The sequence below is a fragment of the Lissotriton helveticus genome, chromosome 8 (genome assembly GCF_964261635.1).
Source record: "Lissotriton helveticus chromosome 8, aLisHel1.1, whole genome shotgun sequence".
Lineage (NCBI taxonomy): Eukaryota > Metazoa > Chordata > Amphibia > Caudata > Salamandridae > Lissotriton > Lissotriton helveticus.
In genome coordinates, this window is record NC_136069.1 from 460,095,713 (window position 1) to 460,118,211 (window position 22,499).

Here is a 22,499-nt window from a genome sequence, read left to right on the forward strand (position 1 = left end):
TGTGTTTTAGAATGGTGTTGCCTATTGCAACCCCAGTCACTATTGTACTTACCAAGTCTATTACCTTTCTGCAAAGTAATTACTTACCGTCCCTCATATTGAGAAGAGTATCTCTTGATACCCGTTGGTTCTAAAATAAAAGAACTATATATTTTGATATAAAAACAATTGGCCTAGGGTTTAGTTCTTGAGCGTGTGAAACCTTATGCTGACGGAGTGTGTACAACAAATGCTTTACACTGACCTCTGATTCTGCCTTACTGCTCGACCAAGCTACCCCCTTTAGAGAGTAAGGTCAGATCTGACTTTAACCTCGGTTATACCTCTGGAGAGTGGGGACTCTATACACAGTGTACCTCACTTTGGTCCAGTATATATAGAGCCACTTTAGGAAAGCCACGTCCATGGGCAACTGCCTTGTAAAAAACAGTCCAGAAACGAGAGCCCCCACTAACTGGCTTACATCATATAAGGGTTCCACAAAGTGTGTGTCATGTAAGGCATGCACATTTGCTAAGAATAAAACGAACTACATAACCCCTTTCAAGCCAAATCCAATTTATATCAGTAAAAGATTAAATTGTAAAACGGACTGTGCTGTATATGTGCTGGAGTGTCCTTGTGGTTTAAGATATATTGGGAGCACTAAGCTCCCAGTGCACAAAAGGGTACTCCAGCACATACGAGCTATCACAAATAAGGACCAAGCCTACCCAGTGGCAAGGCATTTTGAGGTGAGTCCTGAAAGTAATCCATCACACCTCAGTTATTTCGTGATCGACTCCATTCCCCCACTCAGAAGGGGTGGGAATCATGAATTGCCTTCTCAGTTTACTAGAGACACAATATATATTGGAGCTAAACACCATGACTCCGGCAGGCTTGATGCGAGTGAAGATATGCATACTTGCCTATAGGAGGATGTGCATAGCGACTCCATGTTTTCGGAACAATTGTAGAAACACTGGCTCTCAATGACATTTTCTGATATGAGTTCTTATATATGTATACTTAGTGTGTACCATTTCCCTTGTTTTTCTAAAATCCATATCTTTTATGTATTTAATCATATTTGACAATGGTATTTATTCTCTTCTGTATTCTTATGCACAGTAGCACTTTTCTTGAACCGGCTGGTTCAAGTGGGTAACATGTTCTTTTCTTTTATAAACACATTTGTTGTTCATTTTAGGCATGAAGTGATTACGTTCCCACTGGGGCTTTATTTTTATGAACGCTGATACACATATCTCTTTCCCCAATAATTAAATGTGTAGACTCAACTTCATTGATAGATTATTATTATACAATAGTCAACTTTGGACATCATGGATCGGATGATTTTTCATCTAAAACAATTTTTGGTATTTATCTTGCCATTTTTAGCTTTTTCACATTTTTAACATTTAAATGCTTTTATAGAAGTTAAATGCTGTTGAAAATGTGGGTTCATATGTAATTATTACAAAACAAATCCTTTTTCTTGCATTTAAGCGGAAATGTACTATTTATTATTATTGTATCTATCATATTTATTAGATGCAGCTACTTGAAATGTAGGAACTGGTGGAATGTATGTACCTCGTTCCGACATTATGCAGTATGTCTTCAGTGTCTTTTACTTGAACAACTGTTGCTAATTTGCACTGGCACTTTAAATATAGGTCACTACTCTGTCCTCCTGAGGACAGTGGTTAGGGAGGCAGCAAGAAATATCCTATGTAGCGCCAACCAGTTCCAAAGTGAGATGCAACCCTGTAACTACAAGGCGGGATGTTTTATATGTTGTTATGTTATATGTTACATAGATTGGGCAGGCAGCTAAGATTTATACTATGCAAACACCATCATGCTCCATACACAGTGTGAGCTGCAACCCTGTAACAATAAGGCGTGATGTGTAAATGTTATATGTCTGTATTGTTGGATAAAAACAATTTCTAATAAAAAAATACATTGAAATTAAAAAAACACACGCAACGCGTCATGTGATCAAGGCCCAGGTGGGGCTGAAACGCGTCACGGCGGCGATGCAGGGTAACAAATAAATACTTTTGCACGAAGAACCTTTTGGGTCTGCGTCCATCTGTCCTACTTAATGTGGATGCTTTCGGATAAAGACTGTTATATATATATATACAGAAAACTCCTTCCGTGAAAGAAGCAGAGGCCACGTAGGGGGTGACAGGAACCACCTTTAATGAAGCTGCGACTCGTGTATTGCAAATGCATTTCGGCACGTTTAGCCTTCCTCAGCGCCCAGAGTCTATGAGCAGGGTGTGGGCAAAATGAAGTTAAAGCAATGTCCTGCCGCACACTGATAGGTTCGCCTCCGACCCCGCCTCCCAATCGGTCAATCTACTACACCTGAAGCTGGGTGGCTGCAGCAAGACTGCAGGTCCCATAATGCAGTTCTTCAATGAGGTGAGTGATGCGGGGGGATCAGATGCTTGTTGTGGCTAGGGCTTGTCATCTTTGCTTGCACACATATCCTGTATGTAGCTCCTTTCAAAGTGTCCCCTCAGGTCCCCTGAACCGCAAAACCTCCGAAGTGAAAGCAGGAAAATGGCGGGGGCTCGTCCGAAATTCCAACTCGCCCGTCGTGGTGCACAAGTGCCTCCAACACCGCTAGAATCCTTGCGTCCAACTCCGAGGGTGGGCCTGGCAAATTTCAGTAACCTGAAGAAATGTAAGCGCCGAAGCGGTTACCAGTAAGTTCCAGGCCAACTTGAGATGCGGGAGCCCCTGTTGCGCGATACTGGCAATCGCGCTGAACATGCAGAAAACTCCTTCCGTGTATATATATACATACACACTGAAAAAACAAAGGTTACAGGGACTTTATAGTTAGGAAGTAAAATGTAAAAAAAACCTTAGAAATAGTTGAAAAAAGACAAAGATTTCAGGCACGTTATAGTTAGGGTCATATTTTACACACACAAAATCATAGAAATTTAGCAGTTATAGTTATCTCAAGCAGCGCTTTAAGTGGGGGGGGTCTGAGCAACCCCATTTTCTTGGGTGGGGCCTCGAAAGGGGTCCCTAGGGGGCTCTATTTTTGGGCCTCTAAGGTAAAAGGTAGGGTGACCAGACGTCCCAGTTTTTGTTGGTGTTTCGGGTGAGCATGCACGTGCACTGCTTTGTAGTGTAGCTCCTATTTTCCCAATAGGCTCTGCGCATTGGAATAATACCTACAGCAGTAAAGGCCTAGACCAGACGTTAACTAGGTCTACTACTGTCGATACTAGACTTAATTTTTGGGTTTGCCAGCGTAGCTCAGAGTTCGCTAGAAACTTTCTCGAATGTTCAAGGAGGAATTAACTTCCCTGATTAGACAAGAAGGGATTTAGTTTCTGACAACCATAGAACATGACAACTTTGCTCTCCCCTAATCAAGAGTCAATCTCGAGAGTCGTGTGAGCACAAGGCAATTATTTTACTCAGTCAGTACGTGCATTCTTAGTCTCATCAGACTGTAGAGAAAAGGAAGAGACGGGCGTGTTCAATAAAAAGGTGTTATTTATTGATCAGTCTCTTTTCTCATACATGAGAAATGGATCGATATTATTGCAATACTTATAGTTAAGTAAAGTGCATACATTAAAAGCAATAGTATAAAATAATACTGTAAAAACATTGATATGGTTTCTGAGCCATATGATGTTTAAAATGATTAAAATATATTTACATGCACATATACATTTGACTAAACGTACTCAACTGGTGTTTCTAAATACGCCTACCCCGTGTACCTGACCTAAGTCTAATGCGTGGGCGGGAATAGAAAGTTACAGTTTAAGTTAAGTTTGTTTTTGCCAAGTGAATAACTAAAGAATTCTCTGTGAGGGGTTATTCAGTTCTGTACCTGGAATTTAGGATGAATGAGGAATGGTATCTCTTTCTCTGCTCTCGATATTCCAGGCTGCCTGCGAGGGCTGGCCAGAAACGCCGGTGCTGGGTCTCTCGGCTTGAGATAGCAGCGCGTCTCTCAGCGCGTCAGGAAGGCGGGGCTGCTGTCAGCGGGGTCTGCTTCTGCTCTCGGCTTCGGCAAGTGTGGCTGCTCCGTCTTGTCACCACGCGTGTGTTTGCATAGGGCAAGATCGGCAATATTTATACCTTAAAGGTGCCGAGATTGACGTAAGGATGGACATAGATACGTCAATAAAGATGTCATACGACTTGCTCGTTAGCACATTCTTTTACTGAAGTTCTCTGTGAAATCAAAACAATGGCCGCACGGATTTTCCAGGTTGTCATAGGTTTGATTTGTTATGAGAACGTCGTATGCCTTATCAGGGGCTGGAGGAATGTCGCTTGTCTAATTAGATCTCAAGCGTTATGACCTAATCAGATAACACGTTCCTGTGCCGTAGTGTGACTGCGTCAGATAACGGTATCTGCATCATGGGGGCTGTTCTTGCCTCATGGGCTGACTGTTAGTTAACTTGATAGTTAGTTTAACCAGAATAGGGTCAGGAATAGGGGGATCGATTCAGAACCTATAGGAATACACGACAGCTTAAGCAAATCAAGCTAATGCTCTCCCAGTACCCCTGGCATCCCCACACCAGCTCAATCAGAGGCGCAACTAGAGTGCCCACAACTCCTAGGTAGTGCGCTTTCATCGCACCATTCTGTCGATCAATGGTAACTCAAGTGGGATCATTTAGCAGCTTACACCACTTTGTGTGAGAAACTGCCTACATTTTGATATCTCTTCTTTACTTCTGATCATGGGAAACTTGCTTGTAAAAGTCTAGCCTAACAAAAGTTAGACGTGAAATAATACAAACGTGTTTGCACAGAAGGAAATTTTATGTGACCGCATCATAACGAGGATGTGACAGCCCTATTTTGCAAGTGTGAGAACAGCAGCCTGATTTAGTGCGCTGCAACGCTGGCCTGCAGCACGCCCCGTTGTTTGGAACACCACAAGCCTCTCGGCGGGGTTTATCGCCAGTGTTAAAGCCACATAGGGGCCTATTCAGTGTCCTGGCGACAAGCACCCACTGGCATACCCACGGGGCGACGATGGGGAGGAGGGAGCATTTGCACTGTTGAACAAAACGCCCGTGGGCACAGTAGGAGGAAGTGTGGAGATGCAGGGGCTCTAAAAAGGGGTGAAAAACGACAAAGAATCATTAACATGCAAATGGTCTTTTAAAGTCCTGTGAAGTACTCTGGTGCGGCTGTGTGTGCGCCTGGGAAGCTGTGCCACACAGAGGGGGCGGGGGAGGGGGGAGGGGTTCAGAGGAGTCCTAGAACTGACGGCTTGTCAGAGCAGGAGGTACTGCTACAGTAGTTATCTTTATTTAGACCACGCCCCACTTAGGCCACACCCCTTTAATGTTTGCCCCGCCTCTTTTAAAACCCTGATCTCAAGTAACTTGTGCCCTAATGTAACTATAGCTGTCGCCTCCGCAATGCACAGTTTTCTCATCAGTAATTTCACTGCAAATGTTGCAGTTATATTATCAGTGATGCCACAGAAGATGTCAAGAGTGATATAATATGTGTGATAATTAGCAGTGCATGGTGAGGGCTTGAGTTATAGTTCCTTTAGGGCATTAGTTATAGTTACTTGAGGTAACTATACCTGCTACATTTCTACGGTTTTGTGTGTGTAAAATCTGACCCTACCTATAATGTCTCTGTAACCTTTGTTTTCAATACATTTATAAGTTTTTTTTTTTAATGCTATTTCCTAACTATAACGTCCCTGCAACCTGGGTGTGTGAGAGTATGTGTGTGAGTGGTTGTGGTGGAGCGGCTGTGTGGGTCTGTGAGTGAATGTGTGAGTGGTTTGGAGGGTCTTTAAGTGGGTGTGTTAAAGCTGTGTGGGTGTGTGAGCTGTCTTCCTTGTGTACATCTCTCCCCTCGTACTCTGCACACTTTTCTTGTTGGCCAACAACCTTTCCGATAGATCCCCCTCAACATGTTGCTGGGCTGTGCATCATTTATAGCCATGTTTCCCCAAAGGTACTTCAGCCCGCTGCATATGCAGCTGCTGGAGTTGCTAAGCCATCTTTATCCCAGAGGTTGCAGCTCTTGCTCAATGGCTACTAGTTCCTTCAAAAAGTGACTGTCTATCCCAAGGGAGGGCTCCAGGCAGCGGGTACGCACATCAACTTTGTGCCCATCCCACTCTAGGCCCCGAGATGAGGCAGTGTCATTGTTGAGTTCAAAATATTGTGAGATGCATTGTGCTAGCTCCACTCGAAACGGGGGTTCAGAGAGAGCCTCTGTTTGTAACCACCAAGGTGGGTATGGTGGGTCATTGTCCAACCCATCGCATGGTGACCAGTAGTGGCCAATGGACCGAAAGAGTGTGTGCCAAGTACTCCGTCCGTGATATCAGGGGGCCAACGTGTTCCACGCTGAGGAAAAGGTTGATCCTAGTGTGCACGTATCGTACCGGAAAATAGAAGCCGCATTCCTGTGTGTTGGGTGACTAAGCCGCCAGAGGTCATGTACGCGTCGGTGTGTGGTCCAGGTGCAAAAGTGTTGTGTGGTGCAAACGCATGTTGAAGCAGGTAAGGGAGGAGAGGTGCAGTCAAGATCACACGGTTAAAATCACCTCCCCAGAGCCCCAGGTGCAGGGGGATCCAAAAGAGCCCTGTGGTTAACATATTCAGGCATCTTGACTGCTGAGGAGAGCCCGTCAAGCTGACCCTCCAGAATCACAAAGCGCCCCTCTGTGTCCAACCTGTGAGCGACTAAAACAAATAGGACCCCTGCAGCTATCCAGATGAGCACCCCACAAATGTAAGCTGACATGAATGTGTGGTTAACCTGCTCCCTCCGTTTTGCACAGACCTTTTGCAGCTCCTTTGATGTAAGATGAGCTTCTTGGAGCATGACAATGTGCTTGTGACGGCGTTTGAGATCAGCATAAACCCAGCATCTTTTTGTGGTAGTGGCAATGCCACGCACTTTCCATGTAAGGATGAGATATTGCAGGGTGTGTATGTCAGCTGGAGTCCCCATCGTGTGAGCTGATAATGGGATACACGGTGAAGGATGTAGTGCCCCTCCATGTCCCATGTTAGTAGCAACCTACTTTCAAAGAAGCCATCCAGAACCAGAGAGGGTGCCCCATGAGAACACCCATGTAAGTAGCAAACTCCATTAAAACTCTATGTACCTGAAGAGCAGCAAGTCGTAACAGCTGCATCCCCCCAGGACAGTGGGCTTGTACGTCCCTGTCCATAGGTTCCCCAACTGTGAAACAAAACCACTAAGAATAGCAACTAGATAAGTTCTCATTGGAGCACGTGCAGGACGGGAAGCTGTGACTGGAGCTGGTTTCCATCTTCTGGGCCCATTACAAAGATCCCAGCATCTGACCCATCAACGGCAACAGAAGTCCCCACGATGTAGGGCAGCCGGTAAGCACTAATTACACTTTGAGGGTGAGGGGCCCAAGTGTTAGATGAAGATCATATTAGATCAAAGACCGATTGCAGTGTGCTTTTACGGTCAGCACTGCACATGGTAGAAGTCTCGGAGGCACAAGTGTCTGAGCCAAAGTCCAATACTAGTTCAGAGCGCAGGGCTGTGAAAGGATTTGTGCTGTGCAGAAAGGCCATCTCCACAATCCGGGCCTGCTCTGTGGCCACATGGTGCTGAGTGGACTGTCTGTGCCGTCCTGCGCATCCTGCGTTTGGGTCTCCAAGTCACTCATTCTCTTCCATCTGATCATTTTTTGTTATGTCTGCGAGGCCTTTTTCTTGGAGCGAAGTCCAGACACCCTCAGGTGTTAAGATATGGGAGGATTGGTCATCCATTACTTTAAGCTTCACGGGGAACAGCAGTGAGTAGCGAAGTTGCAGCTCCCATAGACGTTGTTTCACTTTAGTATAGGAACCCTGAGGGCATTGGACCTTATTTGTGAAATCTGGGTATGTGGAAAGTTCCATGTTTTCATAGCACCAGAGACCCTTTGTGCGAAAAAGCTGCAACATAAGGTCTCGGTCACTGTAGTTAGGGAAACGAGCGATGAGTGGGCTGGTTGGGGCTCCAGGCAGAGGTGGGCGACTCAGGTTGTGAGGTGCCCGTTCCACTAAGAACAACTTTGGGACCCTGTTCTCAACCTGGGGACCCTGTTCGCTAGCACAGTAGCCAGTAGCCAGTTCTCCAAGAAGAGCTCTGCGCTGAAATGCTCGGCCCGCTCTAGAAAGCAAATGTTGTGCCTTGAGTGCCCTTCTGCATCCTCCCCACGGCAATGAAAGGAGGCCATTTCTTTCTTCATGGTGGGCAACATGGCCTGTAGATCACTCAGTGTGGGGCCCATAGAAATCAGTGAGGATTCTGCTTCGTTCACACGGTTCACCAACTTGCGATGATCCTCCCTCAGCAATTTCACATCCAGAGATACAGCTACGTTTTAGTGTCCAGAATGGCATGGAAAACATTCTCGCATTGCGCCAAGTGCTTGTCAAGAGTGGATTCTAGATGGTGGAGGGCAACCATGGTTTGGTCGGCAGAGACTGAGGGCGGCGCTGTGGTGTGGAGATCGGGATCGGAGACCTGGTTTTCCTCATCATGTTGCAATGGAGGTAAGAAGCAGCAAGCCGATCACGTAAGATGCATGCAGCCTGGGACCCGGTTAACACCTCAGCCCTCCAGACGTGCGCCGTGAGCTACAGGTAGGCAGTGCTGCTGTCTCTGCCCTCCAGTGTAGTGTAGTTCCTATATCCCTGATAGGCTCTGCGCATTGGAATAATATACACTATAGTTGTGTCATAGGACTGCGGTCAGTATGCCTCTATCGAGTACATTAAACTTAATTACTAGTGTGTGCCAGCTAACTCAGAGGTCACTAGAAACTTATTGAATAAACAAGAAGGGATTTGTTTCTGACAACCGCATAAACATGACAACTTTGTTTCCCTTTAGAATCGGAAAAGTCTCAGAAACGTGGAAACAATAGATAAGTTTCACTCAGTCAATCGTGCATGCTTCGTTTCTACAGAGTTTACACAGAAATAGGTAGAGAAGCGTTTCAATAAAAAGGGTTTATTGAACAGTCTTATTTCTCGTGCAAGAGATATGAACTGCTACAATCGTAAGACAGAATGCGAAGTATAATACGTACAGCATTAGCAGTAAGATAAAATAATACTGCAATAGCATGGTTTGTAGCTATGACATTATTCATAAAAATACATACATAAATAACACAGGCTAAAATCTGAATACTCATCTGGTGCTTCTAGCTAGTTCTAACCCAGTGTACCTACCCTAAGTGCAGTACGAGGTAAGAAGTAGGTGCCGTTTTTCTATTGTCTAGGTGGGCTATAGTTTAGATTGGTGTTGCCAAGATTTGCCAAAAGTCCCTCTAGGTTCTAGGCTGCTCCGTACCTTAGAATGAGAAATGTTGGAATCTCTTTCCGGGTCTCGATCTCTTAACACCCCGCAAGGGGAGTCAGAAACACTGGAGCTGGATTCTCTGCGAGGAGGATGACAGTGTCTGGTCAGGCGGGGACTTGACTTCCTTCCGAACTTGCGGTGGCGAGCGTGCAAGTATGCAGCCGAACCGTGCCGTGGTTTGCCATGGCAAGTGAACGTTTATTTATACCTTGAAGGTGTTTAGGAATGCAAGTATTGACATAAAAGTCGGGCAGAGAAACGTCATGAATGAACCCCTAAGGAATAGATGTTCATGCATAATAAATGAGTTCTTGGAGAAATCAATAATCAAGCAAGGGGAAGTCCTAAATGCTTAAGAGTCTGGTTTTCCAAGAACTCGTAGTGGCGTGGATGGACGGATGTAGGTGGCCATGCCTGTATTTGGTTAGCATGGATAATGCCTAAATAAGGGTAGGATTTCTATCCCAAATAAGGGCAATGTGAATTGTGCCTATATAAGGGCGTGAATCGGGAAACCTATATACGGTATCTAAATCGACACACACCACCAGGGGAGCCCCGGTGGGAAGGTAGGTGCCCACACGCACAGTCTAGCCTGGCAGGCAGTCAGAGTTTCTGGGCCCTCCACTAGAGCAGATTATTCCTGTCCGTGCACCAGAAATAGGAAGGAGTACCCTGCCAGGGGTCCCCGTAGCAGATTAGGTGAGCATTGAAATTCATGAGGGCACAGTGCTCAAGATGGTGGGGGTGCCCATTGAGTCTGGTAATGCAGTCCCAGTGGGCTTTCTGAGTCCAAGAAAGGAGCTCAACGATATGGCACGCCAGCTGAGAGTAAAGATGTAATGCCCTTCAGAAGTCAGCAGACTGTATGTACCACCAGCTCTAGGGAGAGCAGGCTTCAATAGTCCACAGCAAAATGCTGTTTCCGGGTGTCTATCAGCCCTTAGGTGGTTACAGGTGGCTGGAGGGGGGAAGGTGGCGAAGCCATCCCTGGATGTTGTCCCAGCTCGCCGGAGCTCGGGGTGGCCTCAAAGTCCCAGTAGTGGATTTCTGCCGGTGCTAAATACTTAGGTGCAGTCAGTTTCCAAGTTGAAGGTGTATAGCCCTAGCAAGTGGGAGTCCACCTCACTGAGGGGGCCTTTCCGTCAGATGCCATGAAGCTGGGTGTTCGGTGCCACAGGAACTCAAGGGGCACTCACAAAATTGGGTGCGTATGCTATTGCACTCGCCCTGTAAATACCTGTAGGGTGTTTTCAGACGGTATCACAGCAGGGGCCTAGCGCCGCAGACAAGGTCTCTGATGCGAGTGTTTGTGGCTGTGCACCTCTGCTGCGGCCCCACTTCTCACTGCATGCCGTGTGTGAAGCAGCCGTTCAGCTCCACTGTGTGTGTGGCTCAGGTACACCACAACCTCCGCGATCTAGCGTTCTCCCCCAATGCTGACAGGAGAAATTCATGGCCACATCGTGAGAGACCCGGGGCCACGGCAGCCCGTAGAAATGCACGCTCAGGTGGGAGGTGCTTATTCTTGGTCGCTGCTGGTTGTCACACTACAGGGCTCACCGAACATGGGAGGGTCCATTGTTGCTTGTGGTGGGGCTGGGTAAATTCAGTGTGTAGCCTTCCCCCGCAGGCATAGAAAAATCTACTCTCAATTGCGAGTAAAATTGTATCAGGTCTAGCAATTTTTAACACCTACTAGTCCCATCTGGCTAGTAAACGTAGGCTGGAAAGGAACCGGGGTTTTGTTCATTCAGAAAGTGAATGAGCAATAAAGATGCCATTAAATCTGCTGAGTACAAATGACAGTGTGCTACCACTTCATTTTTTGGTTATGTATTTATTAAAAGTGATAGTTTTTAAACATGATTTGAGAAACATTCTTGCCCCCGCCCTGGTGACAATGCTGTTAATGAGCTAATAAGCAAGTCAGGGGTCATGTATATCCTATATGTGGCTAGATTTGTATTCTATATGGAAAAAAAAGTTCAGTCTGTTAATAGTGGGTGGTCACATCGGGTCTTCCTCAGAACGGGAGGGGGGGTTGCCTCAGGTTGACAGCCCTTGGGACGGCCTGAAGAGTAGTGACCTTGAAAGTGTGGATGGTTGAGTCACCACCTCGGAGGGCCAAGAAGGTCGTGGCCTTGTAGGAGTAGAAAGGTGGACTAGTCAATTAGTTACCACATGATTCATGCCAGATTGAAGACGGTACTACGGCCCGTCTGTTTGCCTTCGAATTAGTTTCTCGCACATACAGTGGTAACTAATTGACTAGTCAACTTGAGGCAACCCCCCCCCCTCCCGTTCTCCCATCCTGAGGAAGACCCGTTGTGACCACCCACTGGGGCACCGCCAGGGTCGAAACGTCGACGTACTTCTAGGCTCAGAGATTGCAGGATTCCTTCGAACTAAGGATAGGATTCACTGTATCATTAAACCTCTGACCTCCCAAACTGTACATATACATATGCCAAAAAAGTAACAATTTAAAGTGATTGTCTCACACTCAATCCTTTTGAGTCATTTTTGTTGGATACTCTGTAGAAAAAAGTAACGACACAGAGTTACTTCATTTAAAGTTATTTTGTGTAGAGGTTGTGTTGTAATTTCCATGCTACTTGTTTTGAGCATCTATTATCGACATATTTCTTACCCGACAGAACCATTTTTTGTTTACATACCTACCGCCACCCAGCAACCTGAAGGATCAGCCAATGTGTGCGTTACCTGGAAATGCATGGACCTATGGATCCCAATACCGCCCCTCGGGCCCCTGCTGAATAAGTAACTTGCGTGTACCAGCGACCAAAACCTACCGCTCCCCAAAAAAACACAGTGGGAGCCCTTTAAATTTGTCAACTGCAAGAGATCAAGATCCAGGGCCTGGCACGCCAAGTACTGCTGCACCAACCCCCGTTTCAGCTTCTTGCCAAGACTGTTCACAATTCAGGAGAGGATTCTAAGGGTAGTTCACCCCTGCTAAGTGTGGAGAACCCATCTCCTCCAGTGCCTATACTTGTCCTGTGTCACTCTTCTACTCCTCATCTGCCACCAGGGCTTCATTGCAGTGACCCTCGCCACTGCACCCAGAAACTGAACCTCCCCTCCCCCTCACCTCGCTTCCTTGCGCTGTGGGTATAAAATTACCCCATGCCCAAGGCACCCGTCTTTACCCATCCCCCACCCCCAACTATATGTACTGCTTATGACCTTGTCCTCCAAGTCTTTCGGGGTGATGTGGCCAGCTCTGCCGGCTGAAGGTCCATTAAAGAACCTCCCCCCCCCCCCCCCCCCCCCCACACGTAAATGTTATTAATTGTATGCCTAAAATGGTGAGAACTAAACAATTTTCCGAATTTTAATTGTTTGTATTTCTTCTGCTTCTTTAGTGAAACCTGGGAGAAATGTGCAGCTAGGGAAACCTTGGAAGAAGCAGATCTTCACCTAGAAAATATTCGCTTTGCTTCTGTGGTGAACGCAATCAGCTTGAAAGATAATTACCACTATATCACAATAGTAATGAGAGCAGAAGTGGATTTAAAGCATACATCCGAGCCGAAGAATGTAGAACCCAACAAAAATGAAGGTAGAGATTTAGTCTGTATCTTTAAGACTGACAGTGTTAAGTTGTTTGTGTGTAGTCTTAAACCTTATATATTCATTTTATTGCTCTAACACTCAGTTAGTACATTGTCTCTGATTTATATGTGATGTGGTGGGAAAGCGGACATATGGCAACCCCCAACTCCTATGTTCAGATCTCTTGTGCAGAATCTTGCAATGGTGAAATTGATAGGTACGAATATTCATCATGTTGTGTTGAACTGCATTTTTTTAACTCTCACCACAAACAGAGCATTCACTAGAAACTGCTCCTCTCAGATACCAGATGTCAGGATTCAGCAGGTTTAGTACTAGTGTGCAGCTGCGCGAGCTCAAAGTTCACTCATATGCCAATATCCGTTCACAGTTCATTCTAAACATTGAGCTATCTGCTCCTGGCCCAATTTTAGCTAAATATTTTGAAAGTTGTATAAATACTGATAAACAGATGTGAATCAAGTCATAAAAGGCCACTTTTGTGATCTAGTTTAGTTACTGTGTTAATCACAGTCTTGCTGTGACTAATGTATTTTTCAGTGCCTCCGGCTCTGTACTGTAAATTAGTAGCATTAGGAAATTTATATTGTGCATTTTTTAAAGAAAATGCCTCTTTTTGCATGATCACCCCCATTTTGTTTAAATTGATGCGGTTAGTTTTTGGACTCTGTACATGGGGATGCTGCTAACCAGGCTCCAGCGTTTGTGCTCTTACCTCTAAAAACGTATTGAATTGGTTAAAAACCCTGATTGGCACATTTAGCTTACCTAAATGTTCCTAGGATATGGTACCCAGTGTACCCAGGGCCTGTAAGACAAATGTCATTAGTGGACTGCAGCACCTATTGTGCCACCAGTAACGTGACCGTGTATAACATGCCCCTAGACCTGCCACAGCAGCCTAAGTGAGCAGTTTTTAAACTGCCTATTTGACCTGACAAAATAACCCTTCTGCCGGGCTTAAACCTTCCATTCCAATACGTAAAAGCCACCCCTAAAGTAGGCCCTACATGCCTATAGGACAGGGTGCATAGTAATTAAAAAGTATGACGTGTACTTAAATTTTACATGTCGTGGCAGTCAAAAATATCCAGTCATTTTTCACTGTGGCAAGGCTGCCTCTTCCTTAAAAAAGCACTGCTTTACATTATAACATATAATAACGCATAACTTCAGTTTGGGACTTGCTAGAAAGTTGAGTCAGAACCTCGTTTTAATAGTAATTTAAAATTCAACCTAATGTGAGGTCAGACTTTAAATTGCTATTTTGTAAATGCCACTTTTAGAAAGTTACAAAGAAAAAAGATATCTAGCTGACCATTTATTGTCCTGTCAACTATAAAACAGACTGAGACCAAAATCACGAATGGGATGGTCTACATCATTTAAATGTAGACCATATTATTATTATAGTTTTTTCTTTGTAATTTACTGGCCCACTCTAGCTGTGTGGTATAGGGCCCACCCCAGCCTTTTTGTACTTTTAGAAAGTTGGCTTTTTTCTGCCTAAGCCGAGTGTGCCTTCCTGCCAGTGTTCAGGGTCACTTGACTGCCAATGGCTTTCCTGTGGTGAGATCTGTATTGCTCTCAGACAATGAAAAGTGGGCTTGGGTATGGGGAGATGTTTTTCCTCCTGACAGGACGCCCATCTGGGCTGTGCCCAGGAGCTTCAAAAGGTACCTACTCTGTTAAAGGCAGATACAGCTCCCATCTAGGCCTGCTTGCCAGCCAGGCAGAAATTCCTGATGGAGAGGGACTGCACCCCCGAACCGGGTTAGAGTGACCACAAGGGACGTTTGCCCATTATCATAGCCGCAACTCTGGGTGGGCAGCGGGAGCTCTGAACTAAAGGTTCTCCAATCCTGATTTAAGGTAGAGATGGTACTGTGGGATAGTGCCCAATAAAACACACTGGAAGTTGTGCAAAAGTGGGTAGAGTCACCATGGGAACTTTTACCCTATTGGTTAGCGAGTTTCTAGGAGTCTCCCCCAATTGCAGGCTGGCACTGAGCATAACTGTGGGATTCCCAGTACCCTCTTCAGAACACATCTGGACCTATAGAATACGGAAGAAGATCTGCACCTGACTGAAGTTTACTCCAAGGCTCAGTTGGCTGACCTCTTGTTAAGATACAGGGAGACAAACGCTGCAAGTAGCTTACCTTCTGTCAGAATCCCCACAAGTTACCTGGTTCTTGCGGAGAGATCTCGCAGAGACGACATGAGCTATCGCCCCCGTGCCCATCTTATCCCAATCTGGAACCTATGACAAACTAGGACTAAGATGGGAATGGGGAAAGTAGCCAATAAAAGGACAGGATGGCGTCAAGGAGACCAGAAGAGACGTCCTTCAGTATTGTTACCGTGGACACCAGCTGGACAGGGAGACAAGAGAAGATCATTACACACAGCCCAGACAACCCTTCTGACACTGACAAAAACAAATGTGGCAATAGCAAGTCTCAATAGGCAGCCCTCTTGCAAGGGTACTAGAACAAAACAACAGAACAAAATAAGTAGGCAAGCGCTTCGAGGTTGGGAAGCTACTTACAGTGCAGGATAGTGAAGAGCTCCAGTGCACCAATCCTTTGCCAGCAGGGTAGAGCTGCGGGAGTTCGCGGTGCACAGGATAAGGCAAGCGCTCCTGCGCTGACTTGGTGGCTGAAAACAAGCACCCCAGCGCGTAGGCAGCAGGAGACGGAACACAGAGCAGGGATAAACGGATAAGCGCACCAGCGCAGTTCCAGAAATCCTTCGTGTGCTTCGAAAACAGGTGTCGCACTAGCGTCAATCCAAAGCGCCGATCCAGGGGAAAGCCGCTGCTAATATGCGGATTCCCCCGGAAGCACTCGTGACGCGGTCAGCGGTTCCGGCCAGGAGAGCTGAACCGCTGACTGCCAGGAAACCCCGGAAGTGAGAGGCTCACCTCCGCATGAGCGTGGATTTCACCCCCAACAGGCATACAGCTAACCCGAGGTATGGGGGCAACAAGCGCACCATGACAGCACCCCGTCCCAAAACAGAACCCCCCACCGACTCACACCGGGGTGGCAGGACGAGGACAGAGTGGGCGACGGGCATGGAAGGCGCGAACCAACCAGGAAGCATGGCGAACATGAGACAGGGGCTCCCAGGACCTCTCCTCTGGACCATAACCCTTCCAGTCTACCAGGTAAAAAAGCCGCCCCCGAGTACGACGGGAATCAAGTATAGCCCTGACCTCGTACTCAACGTGATCCCCCCCCTAAGGACAGGAGAAGGGGGGAAGACACCATGCACTCGGGATGTACTGCACGCAGAAGGGAGACATGGAAGGCAGGGTGTACTTTCATCTGAGGAGGCAACAAGAGTCTCATGGATACACGGTTGATGACCCTCTCGATCACATAAGGTCCCACAAAACGGGGCATTAGCTTCTTTGGGCCATGTACGTTAAGGTTCCGAATGGAGAGCCACACCTTGTCGCCTTTCTTGTAAACAGGCTCCTCCTTTCTACTCGTGTCTGCGTACTGCTTGTAGTACTCTTTGGTCTTGGCTAGTTCAAACCGGGCTTGTTGCCAGAGGGTGCAAAGCCTGGCATGGTACTCCTGCACTGTGGGCAAGGGACTGTCCTGAGGTTCTTCCCAAGGCATGGTTCTGGGATGTTTGCCCTGGAGACAGTAGAAGGGGGACATCCCGATGGCGGAATGCTTGTTGTTATTATAAGCAAATTCCACCATCCACAATACTTCGGCCCATTCCCTTTCCGCCGACAGCAGTAAGCAGCGGAGATACTGCTCCATGGTGTGGTTCGTCCTCTCGGCTTGACCGTCGGTCTGAGGGTGGTATGCCGATGACAAACGTACGTCCATATCCAGGGTTGTGCACACTTCATTCCAGAAACGAGACACGAACTGCGAACCCCGGTCCGTTAGCACCACAGACGGAATGCCATGGAGTCTAACCACGTTCTGCATGAAAATCACCTCCAGTTCGGCTGCCGAGGGCAGTTTCTTCAATGGTATGAAATGAGCCATTTTCGTGAGGTGGTCTACTATGGTAAGGACAGTAGTGTATCCTGAAGCGGTGGTTAGCAATTCCACTACGAAATCCATGGAGATGGTGTGCCAGGGACAAGGAGGTACAGGAATGGGATGCAATAGCCCAACTGATGGCCCATACTGGTTCTTTCCCTGGGCACAGAATGCACAACGTGCGACATAGGCCCTGGTGTCGTCCTCCAACGTGGGCCACCAGAAATGTCTCTGTAATAGTTCCACGGTCTTGTGATATCCCGGATGGTTGGACAAACTATGGTCATGACACATATACAAGGCCTGCTGTTGGTGAGCTACCAAGGGAAGACAGTACTTGTCTTCTTTGTACCAGAACCCGTTCTTTGTGACCACTTCTTTATGGAACTTGATCAAGGAAGATTGATCCGCGCGATGTCATCATGGAGATGGTTGAGAAACTCTGATGACAGGACAACACCCTGAAAACACTGTTCGGGAATGATTGGCAACAGTGCGGTGGTGTACACAGTCGTCGGTGTCCTCAAGACGGGATAGCACGTCAGCCTTGGCGTTCTCTTTACCTGGACGGTTCGTGATGCGGAAGTCGTACTCGTTGAAGAACAGGGTCCATCGCAATTGTCTGGATGTGAGGGCACGAGCCTAACGAAGGAACTGCAGGTTTCTGTGATCCGTATAGATAATTACCGGATGTTTGGCATCTTTCAGGTAGTGGCGCCACTCTTCGAACACTGTCTTGATGGCCAGGAGCTCTCGGTCTGAAATAGTATAGTTGCGTTCGGCTGGTAGGAGTTTCCTGGAGTAAAACGCAACAGGGTGTAGGAGACCCGTCTCAGTGTCCCTTTGTGACAGCACTCCTCCCAGAGCATCCTGCGAAGCATCGGCTTCTACGGTAAATGGTTGTTCGGAGTCGGGGTGTCTTAGAACGGGAGCTGTGGTGAATCTTCTTTTCAACTCTAGAAAAGCTTGCTCAGCTTCCGAATCCCAGCAGAATTGAACCCCCTTGCGCAGCAAGCGTGTGATGGGAGTGACAATCCTAGAGAAACCTGTGATAAAGTGGCGGTAGTAATTAGTGAATCCCAGGAATCTCTGGACGTGTTTTACGGTGGTTGGAGAAGGCCAGTGTAAGACAGCATCTACTTTCTTTTTGTCCATTTGGATACCAACTGGAGTAATGACGTGCCCCAGGAACTCGACAGACGTGGTATGAAAGATGCTCTTCTCCAGCTTGACGTATAAACCATGTCGCTCTAGTTGTTGAAGGACGGCGCGTACATGTTGGACGTGGTCTGCCATGGTCTGTGAATATATAAGTATATCAACGATATATACAATGCAGAATATGTCAATGTAGTCTCTTAATGCCTCGTCAATGAAAAACTGGAACGCCGCGGGGGCGTTGCAGAGTCCGAAAGGCATGACCTGGTATTCGAAGAGGCCGAATTTCGTCCGGAATGCTATCTTCCATTCGTCACCCTTCCGGACTCTGACTAGATGGTAAGCCCCCCTTAGATCCAGCTTGGTAAAAACTGAGGCATTTTTCACCTGGTCCAGCAAGTTGGAAATTAGAGGCAGGGGATACCTATTTTTGATGGTGATGGCGTTCATCGCCCTAAAGTCTATACAAGTCCTCAGATCCCCTTCCTTCTTGGCCACAAAAAAAGAGGAGAGGACACAGGGGATCTGGAATGGCGGATGAACCCATTCCGTAGGTATTCATCTAGATAGGAGCGGAGGTGCTCGTTCTCCTTTTCGGTCAGGGAGTATATCCGGCTACAGGGAAGCGTGGAGCCAGGAATCCGGTCAATCCTGCAGTCAAAAGAACGATGAGGAGGAGTAGTGTTGGCTCCCTTCTTGTCAAATACTGCCGCCAGGTCTTGGTATGCTTCTGGAACTTTGTCCTGTACCGTCATCCCTGTTCCTGTCAGGGGTAAGGTGTGAGCCTGTATAGCACGGCCACGAAAGGTATCGGTAGGCGTGTAGCAAGAGGTGATGCAGGAAGCTGAATCCAGGACCAGAATACCAGATGCCCAGTCTATCCGTGGGTTGTGACGTACCAGCCTCGGAAGGCCCAAAATAACTCCAAACTGGGGAGCATCGATTACGTCGAAAGCGATGGTTTCCGTATGCTCGTTCTTGAATGACTTAACCAAATCCTCGGTTTGGTACCGGATGAGACCAGAGGTGAGATCAGTGCCGTCCACTGCCTTTACTGTCTCTGGATTTGTTTTCTGTACTGTAGCCATTCCCAGGTTCCTCAAGTATTGGGTGTCGATGAAGTTGCCGGTGGCTCCTGAGTCAATAAGGGCTGTTACCTGCCATACCTGCCCTGTACAGGTCCGTAGAACCACCTCAACACCCAGGTGGTGACTGCCGCTGAAGAAGACAGGGGTCGTAGTCTTGCTAGACGAAAAACCCAGTAGCTAGACCCCACTACCTACTGGGTTTCCTCGTTTCCCGCCTTGTTGTTCTTGGATACAGGCAGTGCAAACGGTCTTCTTCCTTTAGCTGGAGGAGGCTTCTCTGGGCATTCCCTGACGAAGTTCCCACTCTTACCGCAGTACAGACATTGGTTTTGCTTTCTCCTTTTCTCTCTTTCCTCGCTGGTGAGAGGACCTCTTATACCGCCTATTTGCATTGGTTCAGGTACATCACTGGACAGGGTTGGTTCGTCCTTTGCCTTCTCCTTGAAAGTCAGGAACCGGTTTCCGCCTCCTTTATTTCTCGCACTCCTTCGCTCCTGAATCCTGTAGTTGACCTTTACCACCAGATCGATGAAGGGGCCTATCTCGTCTGGGGGATCAGGCATTTGTGCGATCAAGTCCTTCAACTCATCGCGGAGACCCCTGTAGAATACGGATACTTTCTTGTTTTCTGGCGAACGGGCTTCTATGACGAGTCTATTAAAAGTAGTAATATAATGTAGCAAATCAGCGTTGCCTTGTTTCAGGTTGAGCAGTTCATTATCTGCGGCTTGAACAAACGTGTGTCGGGCAAACATTCTCCGCAGTGCTTCCTTGAAAACCGGCAGGTTGTAAAGCATGGGATCATCGTTGTCCACCAAAGAGATGGACCATTGGGCGGCGTCGCCACCCATGTAAGAGAGGATGAACGCAATCTTGGAGGCATCATCTGGAAAGGCGGTTGCTCTGGCCATGAAGTGCAAGTGGCATTGGTGAAGAAAAACGCTGTATTTCGTACTATCGCCATAAAAGCATTCAGGAGGGGCGAGTTGCACGGGGTGAGGTGTTCTAACCTGTATGGCGTTGTCTTCTTGTGTGGTAGAGGATGTGTCCCCATAGGTAAATAAGGGAGGGCGGAGCAAACCCTCCTGCCTGACTCTAACAGAAGGTGAAGGACCCCATGGACCCGTAACCCCAGCCACCACTTGACCCTGTAAGGTTGTCATGTCTTGGCGTAAGCTGAGGTTTTCTGCCTGTATGTTCGCAAGCATAGCTGCTATATCTTGCAAGGTGATCTCGGGTTCGCCCTTGTCGTCCGGGCGAGATGTTTTAAACGTGGGCTTTGGATTCTGTCAGAATCCCCACAAGTTACCGGGTTCTTGCAGGGAGATCTCGCAGAGACGACATGAGCTATCGCCCCTGTGCCCACCTTATCCCAATCTGGAACCTATGACAAACTAGGACTAAGATGGGAATGGGGAAAGTAGCCAATAAAAGGACAGGATGGCGTCAAGGAGACCAGAAGAGACGTCCTTCAGTATTGTTACAGTGGACACCAGCTGGACAGGGAGACAAGAGAAGATCATTACACACAGCCCAGACAACCCTTCTGACACCGACATACACTCATGCGGAAGTTCATGTTTACCTCATATCTGGACATATGATGCCTTTCGCCATCCTATTGAAAAGCATAAGCGCTCCTGCGCAATCAAAGGTGGGTATCAAACAATAAGCGCTCCAGCGGGTAAGGCAATGTCACAAGAAGAAAAAGGAACAGCGCTCCTGCGCAACCAAAGGTAGGTATCAAACAATAAGCGCTCCAGCGCATAAGGCAATGTCTCATGAAAACAAGGTATAGCGCTCCTGCGCAGTTAATCATACAAAAACAAATGTGGCAATAGCAAGTCTCGATAGGCAGCCCTCTTGCAAGAGTACTAGAACAAAACAACAGAACAAAATAAGTAGGCAAGCGCTTCGAGGTTGGGAAGCTACTTACAGTGCAGGATAGTGAAGAGCTCCAGTGCACCAATCCTTTGCCAGCAGGGCAGAGCTGCGGGAGTTCGCGGAGCACAGGATAAGGCAAGCGCTCCTGCGCTGACTTGGTGGCTGAAAACAGGCGCCCCAGCGCGTAGGGCAGCAGGAGACGGAACACAGAGCAGGGCGAAACGGATAAGCGCACCAGCGCAGTTCGAGAAATCCTTCGTGTGCTTCGAAAACAGGCGTCGCACTAGCGTCAATCCAAAGCGCCGATCCAGGGGAAAGCCGCTGCTAATATGCGGATTCCCCTGGAAGCACTCGTGACGCGGTCAGCGGTTCCGGCCAGCAGAGCTGAACCGCTGACTGCCAGGAAACCCCGGAAGTGAGAGGCTCACCTCCGCATGAGCGTGGATTTCACCCCCAACAGGCATACAGCTAACCCGAGGTATGGGGGCAACAAGCGCACCATGACACCTTCCTGAAGAGCACTGCTAATCAGTTCCAACTAGATCTGGCTTGAACCCTGCTTTTGGCTTCTCCTGGAGTGAGACCTGACCCCTAAGTGGTGTCCACAAGGTCCAGACTCCCTTGCATAAGTGTCATAGTGTATTCCTCCTGCCTAACCCGAGATTCTGGGACTTAGAAACATTTTGAAGGATTTTTGCCTGGAGAACCGACAGAAGACCAGTACCAACCTGCCAAGTCAGTCTAATGGGCAGTAAACGCTATATAAATGTAATTATAGTTTTTTTTTGTTTGTTTTTTATCGAACAAATCTTTTTTATTCATTTTTAGAAGGCATAGCAACAAATATACACAGCTATTTGCCTACAATCATAGGAGCCAGCAGTCAGGGAAGGATGCATAGCGTAAAAATATAGACGTACGCAGCTTTATAGCCTACATCCCGGAGGCCGGCAGTGATGACAAACATGCCTAGTTAATAGAAAAAACAATATAAATCATCAGGAAAACCTTGCCAGCCCGAAGAACTAGATTCATGACAGAGACAGGAAAACCCGACCCTCCAGCTCTCCCCCGGAAAGAAAAAGAAAGAAAGGAAAAGGGTCGTCCGTACCATGACCCTCAGATATCAGAAAGCGACCCGCAACCCTCTGCCCGGCCCAGTCTAAAATCCCCCATTAGCCCACCGTGGAGACTTCCTTTTCTTGATCTTGTGGGATCAGCTTGAGAATTTGCAGGAGTTTGGGGCAAGTAACTTCCCAGAGGTCTTTTGATAGTAGTGCAATGAAAGGAGCCCATTGTTCTGCGTATTTCTTGCCTTTATGGTCTTGTACTAAAGAGAGGCATTCCATAGCAAGGGTCATCCAAACTCTATAGAGCCATTCCG

General features: G+C 47.3%; 1 protein-coding gene across 1 annotated transcript in view; it reads left to right on the forward strand.

Annotated features, from left to right (window-relative positions):
• Nucleotides 1–22,499, forward strand: part of NUDT15 (nudix hydrolase 15) — a 56,473-nt gene that overhangs the window by 10,934 nt on the left and 23,040 nt on the right. The window contains exon 2 of the mRNA XM_078657330.1: nucleotides 12,762–12,958. Within this exon, the coding sequence (XP_078513456.1) occupies nucleotides 12,762–12,958 (197 nt within the window). The remainder of the gene's footprint in view (nucleotides 1–12,761; nucleotides 12,959–22,499) is intronic.